Source organism: Phalaenopsis equestris, unplaced genomic scaffold, assembly GCF_001263595.1.
Source record: "Phalaenopsis equestris unplaced genomic scaffold, ASM126359v1 Scaffold212352, whole genome shotgun sequence".
Lineage (NCBI taxonomy): Eukaryota > Viridiplantae > Streptophyta > Magnoliopsida > Asparagales > Orchidaceae > Phalaenopsis > Phalaenopsis equestris.
This window is the reverse complement of record NW_018231286.1, coordinates 96159-118501: the sequence shown is the minus strand read 5'-3', so window position 1 is coordinate 118501 and position 22343 is coordinate 96159. Positions and strand designations below refer to the sequence as shown.

Genomic DNA, 22343 nt, shown 5'->3' with positions numbered 1-22343 from the left:
CAATCATTTGATCAATTGTGGTGTGACAGGTTTACAAATAATAATCATTTAATCAATTGTAGTGCTACTAGCAAAGATTGTGAAAAGATATGCTATAATTTTATAGTTAAGTGGCTCTCGGACAGATAAACATGTCGAGAAATTTGGTTAAAAAAGTGTTGCAAACCATTACCATTTGATCAATTGTGGTGTGATGGGGTTTGCAAACAATTATCATGTGTTCCATTGTGGTACTACGAACAAAGAATGTGAATAGATGATGCTATGATTTTATAGCTAAGGGCTCTCGATCAGATAAATATGTCAAGAAATTTGGTTGATTTATCAAAGAAAATGAAGGCTTTGTAAATGAAGAATAGGGTAAGAGCTGAACAAACAATGAAGGTTGCTTGATCAATACTAAGGCTCGAGAACAACAAGATCCGCCTTATAGCTCATTAGAAAATAGAAAACGAAGTAGGATAGAACGAATATTATGGATATGAGATGGATTTTAGAGTTCTCAGGTGCCTCCAAAAAGTAAATTCAAGAACAGGGCAAATTATTTCTTCTAGCCTTCAGCTGAAAAATTACAAAGAAAGATTTACATATATGTCATATAGCTCTTGTCTATTTACGTATATCACATATTTATATTTATAATTTTTATTTATGCATGAAATGATATATTTCACGGTTAAAATTTTAATAATAATGATATTCTTTTGTGAAATTACAATTTGAAAAGTATATATGTAAATATTAAACTTTAAATGTTAGATATGTAAGAACATAAAAATTGGATCTTTATTTTCTAATTTAATATACTTAATTTGAGTGAAAAATGTCAACCTATAATCAGGGAACCTAAATTAAGGGTGCAATTAGAGCAGTTTGTGTTTATTCAAACAAGCAGTTTATCCTAAAACGCGACCCTCGGGTGGCCCGAGGGATTCGACTCACTATCTGCGTTTAGTGTAAAAACCCGACTGTGTTTTCGAATAAATTGCCGAAACGTATTTTCCAAACAGTGATGCGGCGTTTTAAAAATGTCGTTCGCATTTATAAACTGCCACAAACGGGCCCTAAATTTATAGTGGCTAAACCTTCGGTTAGGCTTTGAGATGTTTCGAATCCTGCCATAAAAAAGCTACTTGGAAGATGGACATCAGAAAAATTTAATTTACTGCATCTCTTACAAACTGAAAATTAATCATTGGGGAGCTACAAAAAATTCTTGTTGAGCAAAGAAGCTTTCAACATTTTTGTGCACTCGCAACTCTCAACGGACTCAGCAACACTACGTGTCAACCAATGTTAGGGCTGTCCTATGAGTGGGGCTTTTGGTACTGTGAATAGCTAATCTAAAATATTTTGCAACTACGAACCATCCAGAAAAAAATAAATGTCCAATTTACCATCTTTCATTTTTCATCAATTCTCAAAGATAACACCAAACCAATAATAAAATAAGACACCAAACCAATACTAAAATAAGAATCACAAAATATCCTCATTTTTGTCACTCATACGAATGTTTGAAAAGTAGCAGAGACGGAAATAAAAAGTGGAAAAAATAGTGTTTACAAGTGGATGGAAGCTTATATTTATTGCAAACTTTATACCGTCCCAAGAGGCAAGCAAGAGAATCCTTCAATAAATAAATATTCAATTATTTTTTTTCTCTCATCAAAGAAGGAGAATGCCAGAACGGCTAGTTTCCTTCAGAGGCAACGTTTCTTCCTCTGCAGAAACAAATGCGCACAAACATACAGTAAGATATAGGTCAACGGTTAAGTGATGAACATTGGTAAAATAGACATACGGTCTATACTAACCCGAAGCTTCTCTTCTTCCTGACGATCAAAAAATGCCAACAGTTCCTCTTGCCTCATTAGAGACTCATAAAAAGCCTATCCAACCAATGGGATAGTATTAGAATAAAACAAAACAAAGGGATTATAAAAAATCAACTGTAATATAATTCAGGGGAACTGATGTATAAATCGCAGAAATAAGTTAAACAAATGGATGGATGGCATAATACTCGAATAAAATAATATCATTTCCATAGGTAAGAAACAATACCTTTTTGGTAGCAATAAGTTCAGCTTCTAATGCGTCCACGCGGCAAACAGCGGCATTGAGCAACTCTTCTTTCTCATAAGGCATTTTTGGTGGCTTAGATTGAAGAAGGTCAAATTTTTTTTCTAGCTCATCTAGCCTCTTTAGAACAGAGGAGAGATTAGCCTCTGTGAAACCGTGGCTGGCTGATCGTCTAAACTCCTTGGGATTAGTGTTTTTAACTAATTCAGCATCATGCCAATGAGATTCACAGTTTGCTTGTTGAAGCTTCTTTGTTGCAAAACTGGTGGCAGCACGAAACAGTGTAAGTAGAGTCATGGCAATGGTCACAATACATGCAAGTACTTGTGCTCGAGCTCCATCTGGAGACTTGTGAGGATCTGCCAAACATGCTTCACCTGCTTCACCAAAATTAGCTTCAGTGCTTGTGAACCCAAGAAAAATGGGGGAATAAATCTATGGATGTATCAAATATGATGAGAGGAGCAACTGCATATCTAAAGCCTAAAAATCCTCAAAACTAAATTCTTAACCCTGACCCAAAACCAAGTAAATCTAAGGCTAGGAGATTAAGCTGGAACACTAAGGGTCTATTTGAATGGCTATAATTGTCGGTAAAAATAGTTGTAGAGTTGAAAAAACTGATATTTTAAAAGTTACTTTTGGGTATTATAAATCATATTCCTTTTGAATAAGTTGGATAGTAGCTTTCTTCTAACCATAAAAAATTGGAAAAAACAAAAGTTATGTTCGCCAAATAGAGAATAGGCAGCTTTATGAAAAGCCAAAGTCGTGTGAAAGCACTCAAATGAACCCTTTGCCCTCTGAAGAAAGGGAAATGTGCATCCTTTTGGCAAAAGTTAGCAATGTTAAATTAGAGCTTAGTCTATTTTTTGCAATTCCTTATTGTAAGATAAGATTGCTTTTCCACTTCAGATTATTAAGAAGTCGGGTTCAAGCCATGTCAGCCAATTCTTCTCCAAGTTATATAATTGAAGAACTTCGCAACATTACATTCTCATTAGACTCCAAACTGCTACAAATTTATGGCTTTTTGAAAAGCTTTTGCTGTATAACAAGCAAAATGTGTCATGGAAATGCATGCCAATTTGACGTGAAGGTTACTGGTATTGATAACCCTAATCTTCCTCAACAAAATTTACACATTTTAATGAATAGCTGTCCCAGATTACTGCCAACTACCAAAATAAATCACAAACCTTTCAGTGGAGATGACCTGTTAGAAGCCTGTTTTATCCATACTGCATCCACAGCCTTGTCAACTACGGGAATATGCTCGTCCGGTTCCGAGAACCTTAATGGGTGGGTACCCTTCCCTATCATTTTTGGCTGGGCAAAAACAGAAAAAATAATTAATAAGTTCTACAAACATTAGTGATAAATACATAAAAGAAACCATCCTGATCTCATCATTTTAAATTCTAACAGATCTCAATATGATAAGATTGCAGTTGCCTAATTCAGACCTGGGTGATGTAAAGATTACATTTAAGGGTGCCACTTAGAGGTTAATAAACAAGCTTATATTAAATCTACTCTCATTTATGAGCCCAAATAATTAACTGAAAGAGTATAAAAAGTTAATAAAGCGCGCTGAATGAACTCAAAAGCATAAAGATTGATTGAAGAAATCAAAAGCCTTTCACTGCATGAGCTAAGCTCCTTATCACGTATAAGCCATTTTCAATAAAGCATGCCTTGTTATGCTGACTAAGTGAACAAGAACCTTTCTTAACCAATTCATTTAATTTCTGTTATTAGAGGAAGGCACTGTGCTTTTGTGCAGGAATCAGGGACTGAATTTTTGGAGGTCTAGGGATGATCCCTAGATTGCTCTTTGCATCCGCAACCATAGAGAAATTGTCCTTGAAGGCGCAGTGTTGATGTAGCACTCCAAAATTATTAGTTTTGCTTCTTATCATTGTGAGAATGGCTTTCAAGCCAAAAGCCTATGGAGGCTAATGAAGAAAAAGATGGAGATAATCAGTATTAGCAGAAAAAACGATAGCAGAACATCTTTTGAAATGCCAAGTTGGCTCTTAAAACTTATCATTATTCTTAATGTTTTTTTTTTTTTTTGATTAACTTATCATTATTCTTAATGTAATGTTTTTTTTTTTTTTTGATTTAGGTTATACAATGCAAAAAAATTAACAGGGGGATGAAAAATGTCTTCTCTAATTGTACTTGAACAATTTTTCCTTGGACAAGAAAAGCAGCCAAGATTTTCAATAAGGCGCTAAAATCTTTCCCTGAAGAGCCTATACTAGTTTTATCCAACAAAAGGGTGAACCAAGTGCAATTAGCTCTCTGTAGTGCAGAGTCTGGGGAGCGGTTTTTATGCTGGTTTATATTTTTATTTGCACATATGCTATTCCAAATCTAGGACTTCAAGATATATAATTACCAAAACTTCAATCTAAGACTTCAAAAATACACTAGAGGCAACTTAACAACTGCTTCAAGCATGCCCTCTTTAAACCAGTGATTTTAAAAATTCTCCAATGTGAACAAAGTGAAGCTGAGTGAAAATCACAAAACGCATGATTGTGATGATAGAATGAAGTAAAATGTTGAAATAACCTGGATAATGCAGCATGAGAAATAAAAAAGCATAAATCACTGTGATACACACAATTAGGAAGCTCTAGGACTTGCATTAGAGATATAATCGATTTGATTTTATAAAAGATTATAAAAAAGAAGTTTGTAACTATTTTGCATATTTAAGTACATTTTAGTAGTGTGATAGAATTTGTTCATGCATGGGCATATAAATTCACTTTATTTGTGATGACCATGGAAATTGCAAGAGAAAATGGGAAGTGTCGGTAAAAAAACATTGATTTATAAAAAAAAAAAAGCACAAGCTTGCACCTAATTCAAACACCTGAACATCTTTCTTACATATGGAATTTTATTTAATTATAGAAATACAACAAATTAACTTAACCAGCATAATTATGTCTTTCTAGTTTGACACTGACAAATATTATAGTTAGAAAAGAAAATAAATTAGTATATTTTAAGTAAAGCCAAAATACTTCTTAGAGAACCTACAGAAGTTAACTGAAAAGTACGGAATTTATGCTTGTGAGAAAGGCACACAAGCTGGATATCTTAATCTATTTTAAAGGTCAGTGTAAACATAAAAAGAGAATTAACTTTGCATCTAATTCATAAAATGAAGAAGATCCAAAATTGCTTTAGAAACAGGCCCATATTAGCTTCAGCAAGATAAATTCACAATCTGGTTGAAATTGAGTTTCCAAGTACAAGATTGACTGATATAGTGCACAAAATAAAATGCATTACATAATACTGAGATATTTTTGTGATTTTAAATGTTTTGGACTATATACAAAAATTTTTGAAATTGAATGGCTTTTGAAAGTGAAGTCGTGGAGAATAGCTTAAATGATAAACACCTTCAACATTCTCATTTGCATAATCAAAAAAAAAAGTGACCGCACTTGCTGAAATTACCTAGTACAGCAGCTAGGGGTTGCTACATAAGGTAACAAGCTATGAATTTATATGCAAACTGAGTGATGAACCACTAATTCATGTGCTAAAAAGGAAACCAGACGGCCACGGATTGATATTTAGCTGCCACAGTTAAATGGTTACGAGGGCCCACATATTTGTATGACGAGTAAGGAAAAAAGAGTGCCAAAGATTGATCGCTATATGGAAATTGGAAGGCAGCAAGGGTTGCAATGCTAGCATGCTTGAAATAGCATGTTCTCTAAATTTTAACTTATTCTTATTGCTTCTTAAGGATTATATATTTTCTAATTATTTTTAGTTAACTTTGTGTTTAAATACCCATCAAATGAATAAATAAATCAGGGAGAAAAGTATCAAAATAGTCTCCGAACTCTTTATTGCAGGTCATATTAGTACCAGATCTATGGAGTGCCAATTTATTCCCAAAAATCTTTTAATATGAGCAGAAAAATTTTCCATTTAACTACAGTTTAAAGAGCTTGGGAACTAATTTGGTACTTTTATAGACTCTGGGACTGAAATGACCCCATGTAAACAATCAAGTGATTATTTTGGCACAATATGCATAAATCAAGTTTCCAAGCCACTTCATTTTTTACATGGTATTAGAACTAAATTAGGGTCCTACATTTTATCTTGTTTTTTTCCTTCTATTCTCGTTTTCCTCTCCAAACATAGAATTTTCAACTTTCCTTCTAACAAAATTCATCTTCATGAATCATGAAAACAAAATTAATCTTATTAAATGAGAATTTAATATATTCTCCCTTGATATCGCTGCTATAACAGTATCGGAACAACAACAATCAATCCATGTTTTGTGCAAGGATAAAGCCCATAAAAAATCTTCAACAAACTCAAGACTCAAACTTCGTCAACTCCCATAACATGCACCCTCATCTATATCATATAACCCTGTACACATCCTTCAAAATTTTTCTACTACATATAAAGCCTTCTTATAAATATAAGTTTTGTAGAGCTAAAATCTCACAAACCCTATTTCAGGCATTATAAGAATATGAATTGAATACACATCATGAAAGAAGAGATGGAATGCCTTCAAAAAATATATTTGGGAGATAGTTGAGCACATAAAGAAAAAAAAATTATAAGATGCAGGTAGATTTTCTCATTCAAATTTAAAGCTAATAGAAACATGCAAAGGGATAAAGAGGTTTAGTAAACAAAAAATTACTTAATCTTATAGGATAGAATGTCAAGAAACCTTTGTTGTTATTGTCAAAATGAATAATATTAACATCATAATGTTTTCGGCTACTAATTTTGGATGTTCTATACAACAATATGCACAAAAATTGCCTTTTCATATGGGGATGTGGAAGAAAATAATTAAATGGTAGGAAATAAGGTGTTCAAATTAAAAATGTCTTATAAAGCCGTAAATAGTTCTCAAGAGAACGGCTTGGTAGATTTGCGAATTCTATGTATGGAATGAGATATAAACAAAGCAGGGAGATCATATACTTTTCATAAAATATTCCATCGAAGGAAAAGTGTTAACTTTTATCATGTATATTGATGATATACTAAAAAAAATCATCACAAAATTTGAAATATGTAATCTAAAATCAAATCTAGAAAAGGGATTCTCTATAAAATATATAACTATAAATTGAAGATTATATTCATATTGCCTATGTGGGATCATCAATGAAAAGATATATTTCAAAATATTGTACACTGTAAGGTGCAAATCTTGTAACATAGAGAAGCGAAAATTAACGCTTAATCGCAAGGTTAAGTGTCGAACCTCAATTCAGAGTAATCTCTCAAGAAATAAGTAAACTCGTATGAATTAAATTATATCATATGATTTCAAGATTAAATAAAAAAAACTTATGAGGATATACTGTAACAACAAATTAGCTAGCATTATTGCCTACAATATGGCAACACATAATCGAACAAATTATGTGGAGTTGGATAAAATTTCATTAATAAAAAAAATAAAAAATGGGTTAACTTGCATTTATTATGTTCCAATAGGCGGCCAATTTGCCGACATTTATCAGAAGACTTTACGACCTTGGATTCACAAAAATCTCAAACAATGTAGAAGTAGTAGATCTCTACCATTCAATTTGAGGGAGTGCTAAAATAGCTAAGGAATGCTAAATAGGAAAAATAATCTTCTTTGGATCATATGCAAACAAGGAAAACAATGAGTCACTGATTCATATATTTAAGGAGGGAAGCCATGTATTACTTTCAAGTTAGCGAGATTAAATGGCTATAAGAGGCCATAGATTTGTATGCTGAATAAGAAGAGTGGCATGGATTGATCCCAAGACGGAAAAAAAATGGAAGGATGCAAGGGGTGAATGGCTGGCATGCTCAAACAACAGGTTTTTTTTTTTTATTTACTTTTAAATTGTTGTATTTGCTTCATAGATTTTATGTATTTTCTAGGCACTGTGTATAAATATCTATTAGATAAATAAATAAATCAACTTTCCAAGCTTTTTCTTCTAGAGTACAACATAATTTAGCAACCCTCATGTTCAAGATAACTAGCAGCAAAAAGAAACAACTATAAACAATCATAATGAATAAGCGAGCAAAATCGAGAAAGAAACTGCTAAAATGTACATAACCGTAAACAGTCATAATATTAAAAAGAAATTTAAGTCCATCTCAAAGTATCTTTAGTCATTGCAAAGTTCAGATTCTAGCTAGTCACATTGGTGACTATATCCCTACATAAACTAATACTCGTGGTTCTGGTTACTTGGGTTAATGGCCGTATGTTTTAGGGTGCAGAGAAAGAAGGAGATAGATTGGTGCAAAGTAAATCTTACGAATTCTTGCACAGGGGTTAGGCGGTTGTATGAGACAGAAGGCTTTACTAATTTGAGTGATGTAATATTATCTACTTCTGATCCAGATTCAGCTGTGGAACTATCACCTCCTTTCACCTGGCCAAGCAAGGGAACGAGTTTTAACATTTACAGAACATAGAATCATTTAGACTTAAGAAAAGAATGAAGAAAAAAGCCTTACTGCTGGATATTGTGGCTTAGCATAAGCAATGATCCTTCCTTCTCCACTAGAAACAGTTACTATTTGCCGGGCATATTGGGCCTCTCCACTAAGAACCATCTGCATGTCCATTAGCATCATTGTAAAGATTAATCACAATGACTAACATTATGGCAAAGAAAAAACAATACAAAGGATTGGCCAATGTTGACCTTCAAAATATTAGGGTCCTTCCATGGGCCCTTTTCAGCTTTCAAGCATCCACCCACATCAGCACAGGTACAGGTACCACCGAAAAACTCAGGCAACTCACTAGAGGAAATTGAAAACCCAAAAAAAATAAATTAAAGTTTGAAATAATAGGAATCATGTTATTAACAAGAAAATCTAGTATAGAATGGATACCGGGTATCAATTACTTCTAGAAGCTTACTCTGGTACTTGGTACCAATAACCTGAAGAAATTTAAGCAAACAGAAGTCATCATATTATTCTAATGATCACTGGAAAAAGAAAGAAAATGAGGCAAAGGTGAGGAAAAACCATAACCCACGTTTATCTTTGAAGTTGTCCTGGGGTCAAGGAATGATTTTACAGTGTTCCATAACAATCTAAAACTGGGGCCAGCATTGATAATATACATGCGGTATAATGTCTGCATGTACATTAAAAGCATATATGAAAGAGTTCCTCAAATGTGTTATGGCAAGTGCCTGAAGCTTGGTTAATGAAAAAAAAAACATTTAAATATTAAGGTAATCAGATAGCATACCTCAGGGTAATTATCATTGTCAATTTTTTGTAACCTTTGAATCAACTCCCTTGCAGTCTTGCTAAAGTTTTTCAAACTCTATTATTGACAGAAAAAAGAAAAAAGTCAAAAAGGCAACCAGAAAACAATATTTTCAACCGCAGAACATACAATGGGAAAAAAAAATAACTTACCACCCCTTGCACATCCAAAATAGTTGTACTAGAATCAATATGCCGTTTTGCAGCAATTGAACAAGCAGGAAATTTGATTAAAAAGCTCCTCTCAAACTCTTTCACATGATATCGTACATATCGGTCTATGGTTGTAACATGCATAAGCTTGTTTGGTTCAACTTTTCCCAACTGCTCAATGTAAACTGGCCTCCCCTCCTTGTCTACACCATGATAACCATGCGGATAGTACTTCAGAACTTCAGGTAGTTCTTCATACTGAAAATCCTGCAACAAAAAAGAAGACGTCAAACATGTATTAACAGCCCAAAATGTAAAGAATTATTACTCTGATGGCATGAATCATAAGAATATCTAAAGGACATCAAAGCTCAATAGGCTTCTTTTAGAGCAGCCTCGCACATCAGCAGCTTCATTTAAGGGAGTGTAATGCAAGCAAACCAAAAAAGGATGCCTCTACAAAATTCTATGACAAGGACATTAAAGCAAAAAATTGTAAGATGGCACATTAAGCAATACTCAGTAAGCTACAGAACCACACAATGCCAATAAATTGCATGGCATAGTGTCAAGGCAAGTCTAAACCCTAGAAACATTTATGTGGGGCTCTATTTCTATGGTAGCAAACGTATAAATGGATAAGGTATCACCTAGCGCAATAGCTAATAGAATGCAAAATAAGAAAAGAATTTTATAGGTGCAACGGAAACCGGAATTTACCAACTGTGATCATTTCATTGCCAAAAACTGTGATAATTCTCTAAAACAAATAAAAGTATAAAACAATGCTAACCATATTTGCACAGCTTTAACTGGCATGCATCTGACCAATAGGATCCACAGGCCAGATGCAATCAAAATTTATTTTCCACGGCTGTCAGGGGGGGTGCAGCTTGCATAGGTCAAAGTTTGCATGGATACTTCTTTTGAGATGTAGGTATAATAAACGATGTTTCACATGGTTATTTTTAAGTAATGAGATATTATTTGCAGATCTGAAATCCTAGTCCAAGTTGCTTATTTAAAACAAATCATGGATAAGAAAATATGTTACCTCTGTAATCGTATCAGCCCCAAACTCCTTTCTCCACTGAAGCATTTCAGCCCACATTTGCTTTGCTTTCTCAACATCAAACTTGCGAGCCTTCAAAAACCTAAGTTTACATATGTATGTTATAAGGGTTTAAGATATGAGAATAAACTTGGAATGAAAATTATGATGTTCATTCAAAGGAAAATAATTTTAGGTCCACAGAGGCTCTCAAATATTTAAAATTTCTTTGCACCCTGAGTCAATATGTCTTTCACCGCCAAATTATATTATGTGTTATTGTAAGATTGATGCACCATTTTCCTTTTCACCAGGAAGTGTTAAAGTTGTATTGATTTTGAAGAAAGCGAGAAACATTTCTCCTAAATAACCTTCCATAAGTTATTATGGCATGAAGATAAGGAGGATAACTGGGGAATCCTAAACCATCCCCTTAGGCCTCAAGTTTTTTAGAAAAAATTTCATAACAGAAAGAGTAATCTCATTGGGGATGAATCTAGGGTTGGAAAGAGCATGAATTACTACGTGTGCCGAATCACAACAACACAAATCGAAGTAACAAAAATAACAATTGAAGTACCTCAACATTTTATGGTAATCATCATGCTTTGCAGGCAGCAGCTCATCTAAAATTAGTGATTGACGAAATGCATCGACAGCTTGAAGCTCCTCTATATCCCTTATATCCTCAATTGAAAGAGAGGTAACTCTGTTATCACTCTTTCTCCTGGACTTTTTCTTCTTCAAAGAGTGCTTAAATATAGTTGAAGCATCAATTGCCCGTTTCCTTAAAGATCCCCTTCTTGTCTTCCTCTCATCTTCAGAGTACTCCAAATCAGACTTTCGTTCTCTACGTTCATCATAACTAGAGAAACCATCAAAACCTGCCAAATCTCAAAGTCAATAGCTGAATAAACAAAACGAATAAAGTACAGTAAATTTCTAAAAAAATGCCAGACATCTGTATAAGATCTGCAGAAAAATAGGAAATCCAAATAAGAAAGGGAATCTAAAGTGGAATGATATTTTTAGTACATATCTAGTGAATTGAGTATTTTTCATTTGGATAGAACCTAATAGTAGTTGTTGATATATCACCAAAAAAATAATTCTAGTAAAATTCACATCTTGATGCAATTTTTTTAGATCTCAAAACTAACAAATATGTAAACATGAAACTTCCAAAATGAAGTTCGAGATCATTCAAACTTCATATTTAGCAAATTTATATTCAAAAAAAGCATCTCGAAGAGATAAACTCAATAATACTAAATGACAACTAGATCTAAGTCCAAATTGGCCTAAGTCAAACATTGAAAAGCATAATTGAAAATTTCACAAGACCATTTGATGACTAAACTATAGTCAAAATAGGCATCTCAACGAGATTACTTAGTTAGTCCACAAGTTTTGGAGCTAGTTCCTATAAGTTCTCTCTTGTCAACCAAGTAACTTCACTTGGTGATTTTTTCTTTCAATTAATCAAAACCTTCATTACACTTTGATCTATAGAAACTTCATCGATAATGATTGACTCCATCTTTAAGAAAGTGGGGTATCAAGGCACTTGTAATTGATAAAACTTATCTCTAGCAAGAGTATTTATATTTAAATGTGGAGATTGGTTACCTCCATTGTATGATAAAGGAATCCTCAATGTTGAAAATTAAACTAAATAATATGTCACCAAAAAAATCAAGATAGTATTCATTAATTCGAAGTTGCTTAATAATCTTAAATGGATTGCAAGTTCTAGCTTATAAAATATTATTTTAGTTTTTTATTTAAAAATAAAATATTATAATGAGAAAACGACAAGCACATTACGACAATTAACATAAATTGTTGGAGAAATAATAAGAGCACATAAGCAAGAGACTAATAAAGTGAAAGCTTGAGAAACTAAATTTCTTTATACATTAAAACTACAAAACAACACATTTAAATCTCTTTGCTTAAAGCTTGGTGAATGTAGGGCTTTGATAATAAAATTTTCTCTAATTTCTACCCGACTAGTAAAAAGATTCGGAAACATCCTATCTACTAAGGAGTCAACACTAAATACTTTTATTAATGTAGCACAGAAATTTGGATCAAACAAATAAAGCCAAAGGTCAAATTATAGTAGCCTAAGCATAAGATCAAGAAAGTGCTCGAGCAAGAGCCCATTCAAGCCCCATCACAAGAACCGTCATGAGGAAATAATTAAACATTAGATTTTATTTTTTAAATTTAAATTCTAATAGGTTTGAATTGTCTTGTGGTTAGAACTTATATGGGCAGACCATAAAAAAATAATTAATTTAGGAAAAAGTTTTACACCTTACCCTATTAATGACCACCTAACTTTCTCTTCAAAATTTTCCTGTTCTTTTCATTGGACTTTAGTCATTAAAATCCCTATAAATAGAGCTAGTATATAATGAACTTATTCAATTTTTGTAACAAAATATTTTGTATGAAAAATTGCTCTATTTTAGGTTAGTGCTTAACGACTTCAAGTGTGTCTTTCGTCAGGTAAGACTTAAAGTTTTTTTTTTTTTAATTTATTCATTAGTCTGCCATAACACTTGTTCTAAGCTCTGATATCAAAATGATGGTGGTAGGTTGTTCTTTAGTAAGATTAAGAACTAGAAAAAGCTATGAATAATTAGTTTAATATCTAAAAATAGGAATTATATACTTTTTTAAAGACATGTTATAGTGGTTACAATGCCAAGATTAATCAAGATTATGCTAATTTAGGCTGAGTTGAAAGATCTCCTTATGAAAATAGTTTAAGGTGGACAAATGATGGAAATGCATATCGCTGATTAGTTTAGGATGTGTATTTATGATTTATTGTGAATGGTTGGATTTAGATGTGCTTATAAGAGTGTTGGGGAATAGAGAACAAGATTAGGTTTTAGTATTCTTTAGCTTGGCTGAAAGCTATGAGGAGGTGTTTAGATTGATTGAGGGCTTTGGCTGTTGGTTTGTGAATCTTAGAAGATGCTTAAGATGTGCAAGTGGTGAAAAACTTATATCAAGTGCTGAGAAGGAAAAGTAAATAATTTAAAGAAAATGAAAAATGTCTATTCTTACCAAAAAAGATACACACTTGAAGCCACAAAACATCAAGAAAAAATAGAACAGATTTTCACTCAAAATATTTCATTCTAAAAGCTTAACAAGTTCATTACATACAGACCCTATTTATAAAGATTAAATTGACCAAATTTAAATAAAAAAAGGGAAAACTTTAAAAGGAAATGTGGGTGATCATTAATGAAGAAAAGTGTCAATCACATTTCTAAATTAATTATTTTTTATGGGGATTTACATACATACAACCTAAAACATTCTTCCTTTCATATTCAACACCTAAATCTATTTATTTATTTATTTTAATATCACCTAAAAAATTATAAAAGAACAATTCCACAATCTGCTACGCTCATATCACCCTCTATTCCTCTTCACTATCATGGAATAGAAACTCACATAAGGGTTACCAAATATGATCACAGAACCCACACGCAATTTTCTTTGCCACTCCTATATTAATCATAGGTGCTACACTGTTCATTTTGGCTATCCAACTTGCACACCTTATCTCCACGTTGATGCTCCCTCTGCACCCTCACCTCCAAACCAATTCCAGCAGCAGGTAGCCTCTCTTTAAGTAGAAGATCTCCTCCCTTCGGTTTCTTGTCTTTTATTAATCCAGCATCACCGAAACACCCCAAAGCTATTCGTCCCACCTAACCTCGTTCAAATCTCAGCATGTCAAAGCTTCTTGTCTCTCCATCTCTACCTTGTTCTCAATGAGATAGAAGATGGGTTTGCGCTCAAGCTTGTAGACTTTTAACACCTTTGTCATTATTTTCCTTCTCTAGATATTTTGATATTTCTCGCTTATTGGAGTACAAAAGGCTAAAATCAAGACAAGTATCTAGTGTGCAGTTTCCAAAATAAAATCTCTAAGTTTGAGAAGATTACAAAGGCTATGACCTTTCATGTTAAAAAGATTGATCGGTAACAGTTAAGTGCTTCCTGGCTTACATGTGATGAAGAGTTTAGCTTTTCTTCGCGCAATCACATGAAACTTCTTTGCCTCTCTTGTGCCCAAACTCTCTCTAGATATAAATGTAATGCTCTAAGTGCTATTTTTTTTAAATTTTCATCGAGTGAGAGATTTATGATTGGGGGTTTCATCTTCCCTCTCCATGCCTCATGTGCATTAGTAGTTCTCTATGAAAGGGACAAATTAGTCATTTTCTTTTGTGCTTTTTTTCTGTAGTGCTGTAGTAAAATTTTGTTTTGTTATTTTATTTTAGTGATTCATCTCTGACTATTGTTTGCATATAGTAGTTTTTGGAGGTTGTTAGAGTTTGGAGATGCCTCTGGCTTTCATACAATCTTGGTTACCAATTGTTATTCAAAAGGTGGGTATGGAGTGTGGGATTTATAATTCTAATCCTGAGTTGGCAGACATGATACATCTTGGTTGCACAAACTTATTGAATTGTTTCTCTTCCAGGATTAGCCATTTCACATTCAGCCTTTTTTATTTATAGATATACATAGTTTAATCAGAAGATTAATGGGGAGAAAACTAGGAAAGGCGTGAAATTAGCAAATTTTGTATGTTGATGAATAGTTTACACCTACTTTTTATTACTCTATGTATCATCTATTGGCTTTCCATGCTCGTTGGTATTGGCTATTGTAATAAGAAGTTGGCTTACCTTTCATATTCCTTTTCTAGAATAGTGATGAATTGTTTAATTGGTTATTTCTAGCTACTCAGGATGGTTATAAATGTCTGGACGGATACCCATACTATTTCTTATAGTATGTTGTGCTTCATCTGGGGTATTGTTTTTAAGCCATATTCCAACTAATATAATATTAACTGATAACATTTTAGTTTTGTGTGCTATGTTGTTCTTAAGTCCTAGTTTTTATCGTTCTTTGGTTTTTATCTTAGTAGTTGTGCGAAAAAAATTGATGAGGATAGCGATGATGAGAAGTTATGACAAGCATCTAAGATAGAATTTTACACATATTAGCTTACACTGCCACTGATACTTGCTCACTTCTTGTTTTACAGGAAACATGAGCCGTATTGTTATAAGCCTAAGTAAATTTAACAGATTTATAAAATCATCTTCTACCTTTAAGATTATGAGCTGATGTCTTTTTTTCCCCTTTACTTATTACTAAAGTCTTTAGCTCATATATGGGCTTTTCATTTAAGATTGGATTAGTGCTAGCTTGCTTTCAAAATATTAATACCTTGTTTGAATTTCCAGGTTGCAGCTTTGCTAACCATAATTTCGGAAAGGAATTATATTATATGTTGAATCCTAAATTTTAGTGCTAGCTTGCTTTCAAAATATTAATATCTTGTTTGAATTTCCAGGTTGCAGCTTTCCTAACCATAATTTTGGAAAGGAATTATATTATAGGGTGAATCCTAAATTTTCTTCTAGGAAAACATGCCCTGAGAGTTAAGAGCTGAAAGGAGGCAAGTGAAGAGAGAGAGAGAGAGTTCAAGAGCGCAAGAGATTTCCCGTGTATAAATTCGGAATGTCCCCTTATTGATGTCATGACGTCCTATTTATAGAGGTCTCAGAATACAATTACATATAAGTAATAAACAGTTACTATACCCGTCTGAATGATTGAATCGACGTATCTGTCAAAATAAAGATTACATCGTAACAAACATAAAAGATGATATCGGTTGATTGTCCAAAGTCTTTGAGGTCGACCGGCTGTGTCGATTGACCACTGAATGCGTAGGTTGGTCGACTACAGGGGTCAAACAATCTTTTTCATAGAGATCCAATTGCTTGACAAAAAAGCTCGTTCACTTGATTATGTTATCTCGCTCGATGGTTTCGTCGGTCGGAAACCGAACTTTATGTCAGTTGCCTCTGTTGTAAAGTCGATCGACTATTTGTTGACGAAACTTGTGTTATCTAGCTCAGAATTTCATTTGTACCACCGTGTTTCTGGCCGTTTGATCTCCTCAAGATTTGTGCTGACATTTTTGTATTATATATATTAATTCCCTGATTTTCTTGCTCTTTGATGGCAACCACTACGATAAGGACAAGAAATCAAAAAATAATAAATGGCACAAAAATAAAAAATATTAATTTAATACTAAATTCTTCCTTATTTTTTGTGCCCAACAAACCCTATAAATAATGGCATGAGTCTTGAGTTATAATATTCTAATCAGGTCACTCTAAAGTTTTTCGATCGACGACATGATCGATGATTTGAGCAAGAAAGACATGAATGTCCAGTTCCTGACTTTGGGAGAATTTCGACTTCCTGCATCTGCCATAGTGGAGAAGAATAAGAAAAGACTTTATAAAGAAAAAGAAACGGAGGACACCCGAACCTGAGCCAGTCGATCAAGTTGCCTCATTTGACAGCCCTGATGCTCGACCGTCGAAGAAAACATCGACGATGGACCTCCTTCTGGCTTCTAGCACGAATTTTGGTGCGGCTGCTAAGGAAAACGAGTAAGTCGCTCTTCCCGCTGAGGGCAGTTAAGAGTAATTGAAAGGAAAGTCGGTTGCTGACCATCCCCCACCCCCTTCGCAAAGGACATAGATGCTCCAACCCTAAAAGTGGAAGAATTCACGACTCTTACTGAAATATATAGTATTTTGGGTATGTAAGAATATCTCTTCGACAATTTCGTAATAATCCCTTGACACTATTCTTAATGTAGATGAGCCGATTGCTCTGGAGGCTCGCACTGATGGTGAGCCATTTAAGAACGTTGTTGATTCTGCCCCGACAGTCCCTGGTGCGCCTTTCAGATTGATTGCAGCACCCCCTCCTGCGGCCTACCAAACTTTATGGACATTGATCAGCCACTTCAGCAACTCTCAGCAGGAGCAATTGCAAGGTCGGTAGCTGTCCTTCGATTCAATGGAGCGTCGGATGAGGGAGATGGCTGGCCCTTCAACCAAAGTGGTTGAAGTTCCTACCAAAGCACCTGCACTGGAGTGGTTGGTTTATTGCAAGCGGATGGAGGCAGCGATTGCCACACTTTGACACAAATCAGCCAAAATTGTCAGGCTGGAGGCGGAGCTTGCATTACCTTAAGCAATGTGCATCCTGAGTTGGGCCCATCCGTGAGTCGACTGTTTTGAGTAGATTTCATCATGACGTCGATCAGATGGAGCAGACTAGGTTTGGTGGATAGTTGGTCTTCTAGAGGATGCTTCAAAAGAGGTATGCCTCGGCTGAAGCGACGGAAGATATTTTTATAAAATTTTTCCTTCGCGATCTCTAATCATGTTATTTACAATAAAATAATATTTAATTAAACGTGAAATGATATTTGGTGTGACACTTACCATTATGTGATGCCTCGACTTCTAAGTCCATCCTATAAATAGGGTATGAGGCTGCTTTTTGCCTTTTGCACTTACAGATTTTTACCTCATCTTTCGATCATCTCCTTGCTTCGTGACATGATAGCCCCCAAGTATTCTCCTACTCACTTCGGCTCTAACCCCGCCATCAAAGCGATCTTGACCGTGAGGGATGTAAAGGAGATGCAGAAACGAAATGTTTTTGATGATAACATAGTTATTTGGAGGGTTCAAGAATCAGAGCGCCCAACAGACAATGTCAGTTCAGATCTATTTTTCTATCGAGATCAAATTAGTTATAGTCTTCGACTGCCCCTATGCTCCGAGCTTCAAAGCATTTTCAACAAATATAGGATTATTACAGCACAGATCCTACCAAAATCCGTCACAGCCATCATGACTTCTGTCATTCTCTGCCACTGGGAAGCCATCCCGAGGTCGACCGATTTGTTCAGCCATTTTTACTCGTTCAAGGTAAAAAATGAGGGTGGTTTCGTCAAGTTTTCGACCGAAAAGAAACTCTAATTGCTTGAATTTGAGAACAAGATAAAAAACTAGAGGAAGCATATCGTGGTTGGTTCCTGCTTAAGCGACGAAGGAATCTTGACCAAAAGTTTGTGGTCGGCTAAAAGTGTGCGGTCGATCGAATTATAAGACGATCATTAAATGCCCCTCTTGAAGTAGTTATGAGTACGAAATGTTGTCAATGTCAGTTATGAATATGTAAGAGTCCTGAAATCGGTTACAGACATGAAAATGTGCAATAATGATTTGTGACGTCTCTATTAAGACAAGGATAAACATGTAATTTTACATTGTAAATTTATTAGATACCCGTGAAACCGATAAATAGGGGTCAGTTCTTCAATAAAGCATTATTCAATTTAGTCTTCCAAAATTAGTGCTACTATGCTCTTAATCCATCTCTTCATATCTTTCTCTGTTTCTCTCGTTCATACAACGCTTTATAACTTGGGTGTGATTCACATGACATATTTGGATTCAACGTCCTAAAAAGTGTGGTGAGTGTGGAATCATGCAATCAACAATAAGAGGAGCACACCACGAAGAAGAAGCTCATTTGGGAAATATCTTAAATATGAAACATGTGAGAGAATTTGTGCAACAATAAATTCAGGAACTCAAAGAATAAATGGTGGGTTAGAGGGTAAAGTTGGCCCCCACGCTACTCGAGAGAAGAGCAAAAGCTCCCCAAGAAGAAAACTCTTGAGAAGAACCCGAACCCCAAGACCATCGAATGACTCAACGGAGCAGAAAGAATTGAAGAATCCCAGTACCTGGATAGTGTTGGTTCTACACCAAGGGTCAGACCACGATTTAGGCAAATGGAGGTCTACTATCAGCCGAAAAATGCATTCTTCCGGCAGATCTCAAACATTGAGCCCCCGAAGAAGTTCAAAGTTCCATCTTTGGAATTCAATTAGGGTCAAAGCAATTCATCCGACCAAATAGCTTCATTTGAGTCGACCATCTGCCATTTCAAAATTTTTGACGCACTAAAATGCCAGTTATTCTACATCATGTTGACCTTAAGATGATTTGATGGACTCCTGACATAAGTTATCACCTCCTTCAGTGAATTTAAGAAGATGTTCATGACACAGTTCGCTAGCACCCATAAATTCCGTAAGAACTCATAGGCCATGTGGCACGTTAAGGGCCGAACGAGAACTATTGTTCGTATGTTTCTCGATTCTACAAAGAAAAGCTGAAAGTGTTGGATTTGGAGCCTACGGTAGCACAAGGACTAAGGTGCGAATGATTCAAATATTTTTTAGGTTTACAAAAACCCAATAACCTGGCTTAACTCTTGGAGTTAGCCAACCAACACATCACGATAGAGGAGTATGTTCACTCGCAGTACCAGAAAGTTGGGCAATTCAACTATCATTTGCAGAAGAGGGCCTCACGAGATGATGGATAGAGGTTGAAGGACAGCCTACAGCCCAAACTTGAAGATAGTCGGTCGCCTCGTAATAATAAAGAGGCAGATAAAAACTACCAAAGAGGATGGAGTCTATTGAACAACCAATCGCCAGGCGACTGAGAAGCATCAAAACACTTTTAGTTGAGGGTTTCAATAGCGGAGTTGGTGGAAGCCATACATGATAAGAAGTTCTTCAAAAAGACTACGTTGATAAGAATGAAAGCTTTTCTCTGAAACACAAATATGTTCTGTAAATACCACAGAGACTGCAACAATAACACGAAGGAGTGTAGACACCTTTCAAACCTAGTCGAAGAGTTGATTCGGGCCAAGAAACTCAAGGAGTTCATGGCCCCAGAAGCATCGACCCAAAGCCACGAGAAAGCCCCAATAGAAGAACTCTGACGAACCCGTCTAAGCCAATGTTATCCACATCGCGGGTATAGTGCCAGCAATCCCGGGAGAAGACTCAGGCGAGTCGATCATAAAAGGCTCCAAACGGTGGAACTTTGCGTTGCCACTTTCGCTCCAAAACGGAAGCCTCATCCCTCGATTATTTTTATTGAAGTGGATTTTCCCCAGAAGGGGAATCCCTACAATGATATCGTCGTGGTCACGACGATGATTAATAAATAATAAATGGGTAGTATTTTGGTTGACATTGCCAGCTCAAGCAATATACTATTTAAGTCAACTTTTGATAAGATACATCTATCGGCTAATCGACTAGTGGCACCGACCGGCCCACTTTATGGTTCTTTTAGTGAACGAAAGGAAACCCTGGGAATAATCGAGAACTTCTTAATGGTTTACTGGTTGGTTTATTGAGCATAATGGAATGTGAACATTAAAATGAATTTGTTAAAAATGAGGAAAAAAGAATTAAAAGTGATCATAATGTTAATGGGGACATCTATTGAATCCTGGGCAATCGAAAATAAATTTAGGGAATTTGGATACATACAATGAAGATTAAAAATGCACCTACTAGATGTGTAGATAAAATTAATTTCAAAGACTTAGGGATGAGAAAAATAGACTTGCTATTAATGTATAAAAGTTATTTAAAATGATTTGTCAATAATTGATTTAAAACCTCAAATAGTGCCCAATAGAAAAGAATGACAGATGAGAATTCATAAAACCAATAAAAAATAGTTGGGATAAGATGTTGGCGGCAACTATGATGACATCACAACAATGTGTGCAAGATAAATCATTTTTGATGAATCATGTAAGACAACTATTAGCTTATTAATTGTCACAATCCAAAACAAAATAAACTAGTTCTCCCCTGAAAGCAATTTCTATTATCTGAACCATAAATAATTATTGATTCAGAATGTTTCATCACTGGAGGATTTTAACAAGGGAAGTTAGATGTAAGGCTAACAAGATTTGATTAGATCGGCTACACTAGATAATTTGATCACGTTTTTGTAGGGTAAAAAAAACAACAACAACAACAACAACAACAAGCCTTTATCCCACTAAGTTGGATCGGCTACATGAATCATTTTTCTCCTTTGTGTCCTATTGAATATCAAATTTTCATTTAGTTCTAATAAATTAAGATCAATCTTTATACAACATGCTAAAGTCTTTTTAGGTCTACCTCTATCTTTTTTAGCATAAGTTGAATCTAAAGTATCTATTCTCCTAACCAAATCATGTGGTCGAAATTTAATGTGACCAAACCATCTACGATGACTCTCTCTATCTTGTCTGCCACTAGAGCTTCAACAACAAAATGCATTCTCTAATTCTTTAATTAACCAGAAAAGAGCCAATGCTAAGAAGCGCAAGCTAAAACTTTCAGCCCAATTAGATCGGAGGGGCAGTTGGAGTGCAAAGCGCCTCAATTCCAACTCACTCTATGCAATCAAATCGAAAACCCTAAATTAGGAACAGCACCTACCAACCACCAAATTACTGGAAAATTTTTAAAAAGAAGATAAAAAGGGGATGCTCAACTCACGCGACCAGGCAAACTGTTCAAGTGTTTCCGACATGATCAACTTAGATATTAGATCCAATGGCAAGAACGCAGCCGAATCGTTACTCGAACAAGCAATCAAGCAGGAAGCTGCAGAACAATCAGCAAACCAGCATTCCCTTCATGAAGCAGACAATCCGGAAGCCCTCCAATCAGCTGTCAGATCACCTGCGATAGCTTCAGTTGCGTGGCGTCAGCAGCGCGTGAGGGAGATGAAAGGGCATTGAACGAAATTTGGTAAAAATAGCGGAAAGAAGGAAGGAAGAAATCGGAAAGCAGAGCGCCGGCTTAACAGCGAAAGATTCGGGATTAGTTAATTAAGTTTTTTTATAACGTTGCCTCCAAATGCCAGGACGAAAGAAATAGGCTCCAGGATACGTCGCCCACTAACTGGGAAGGTACTCTCAAGAAACGGAT

General features: G+C 35.0%; 1 protein-coding gene across 1 annotated transcript; it reads right to left on the bottom strand.

Annotated features, from left to right (window-relative positions):
• Positions 1-1468: 1468 nt before the first annotated feature.
• On the bottom strand, positions 1469-22314 carry LOC110036897 (phosphatidylinositol/phosphatidylcholine transfer protein SFH6-like). The gene is made up of 14 exons (XM_020741448.1): positions 21909-22314; positions 11175-11478; positions 10598-10697; positions 9544-9810; positions 9371-9448; positions 9152-9253; positions 9004-9053; positions 8811-8910; positions 8620-8718; positions 8418-8534; positions 3285-3414; positions 2068-2462; positions 1818-1892; positions 1469-1724 (listed from the first exon to the last, which is right to left on the bottom strand). The coding sequence occupies exons 1-14, from the start codon at positions 21940-21942 to the stop codon at positions 1704-1706; spliced, it is 1872 nt and encodes a 623-aa protein (XP_020597107.1). The 5' UTR covers positions 21943-22314; the 3' UTR covers positions 1469-1703.
• Positions 22315-22343: the final 29 nt, after the last annotated feature.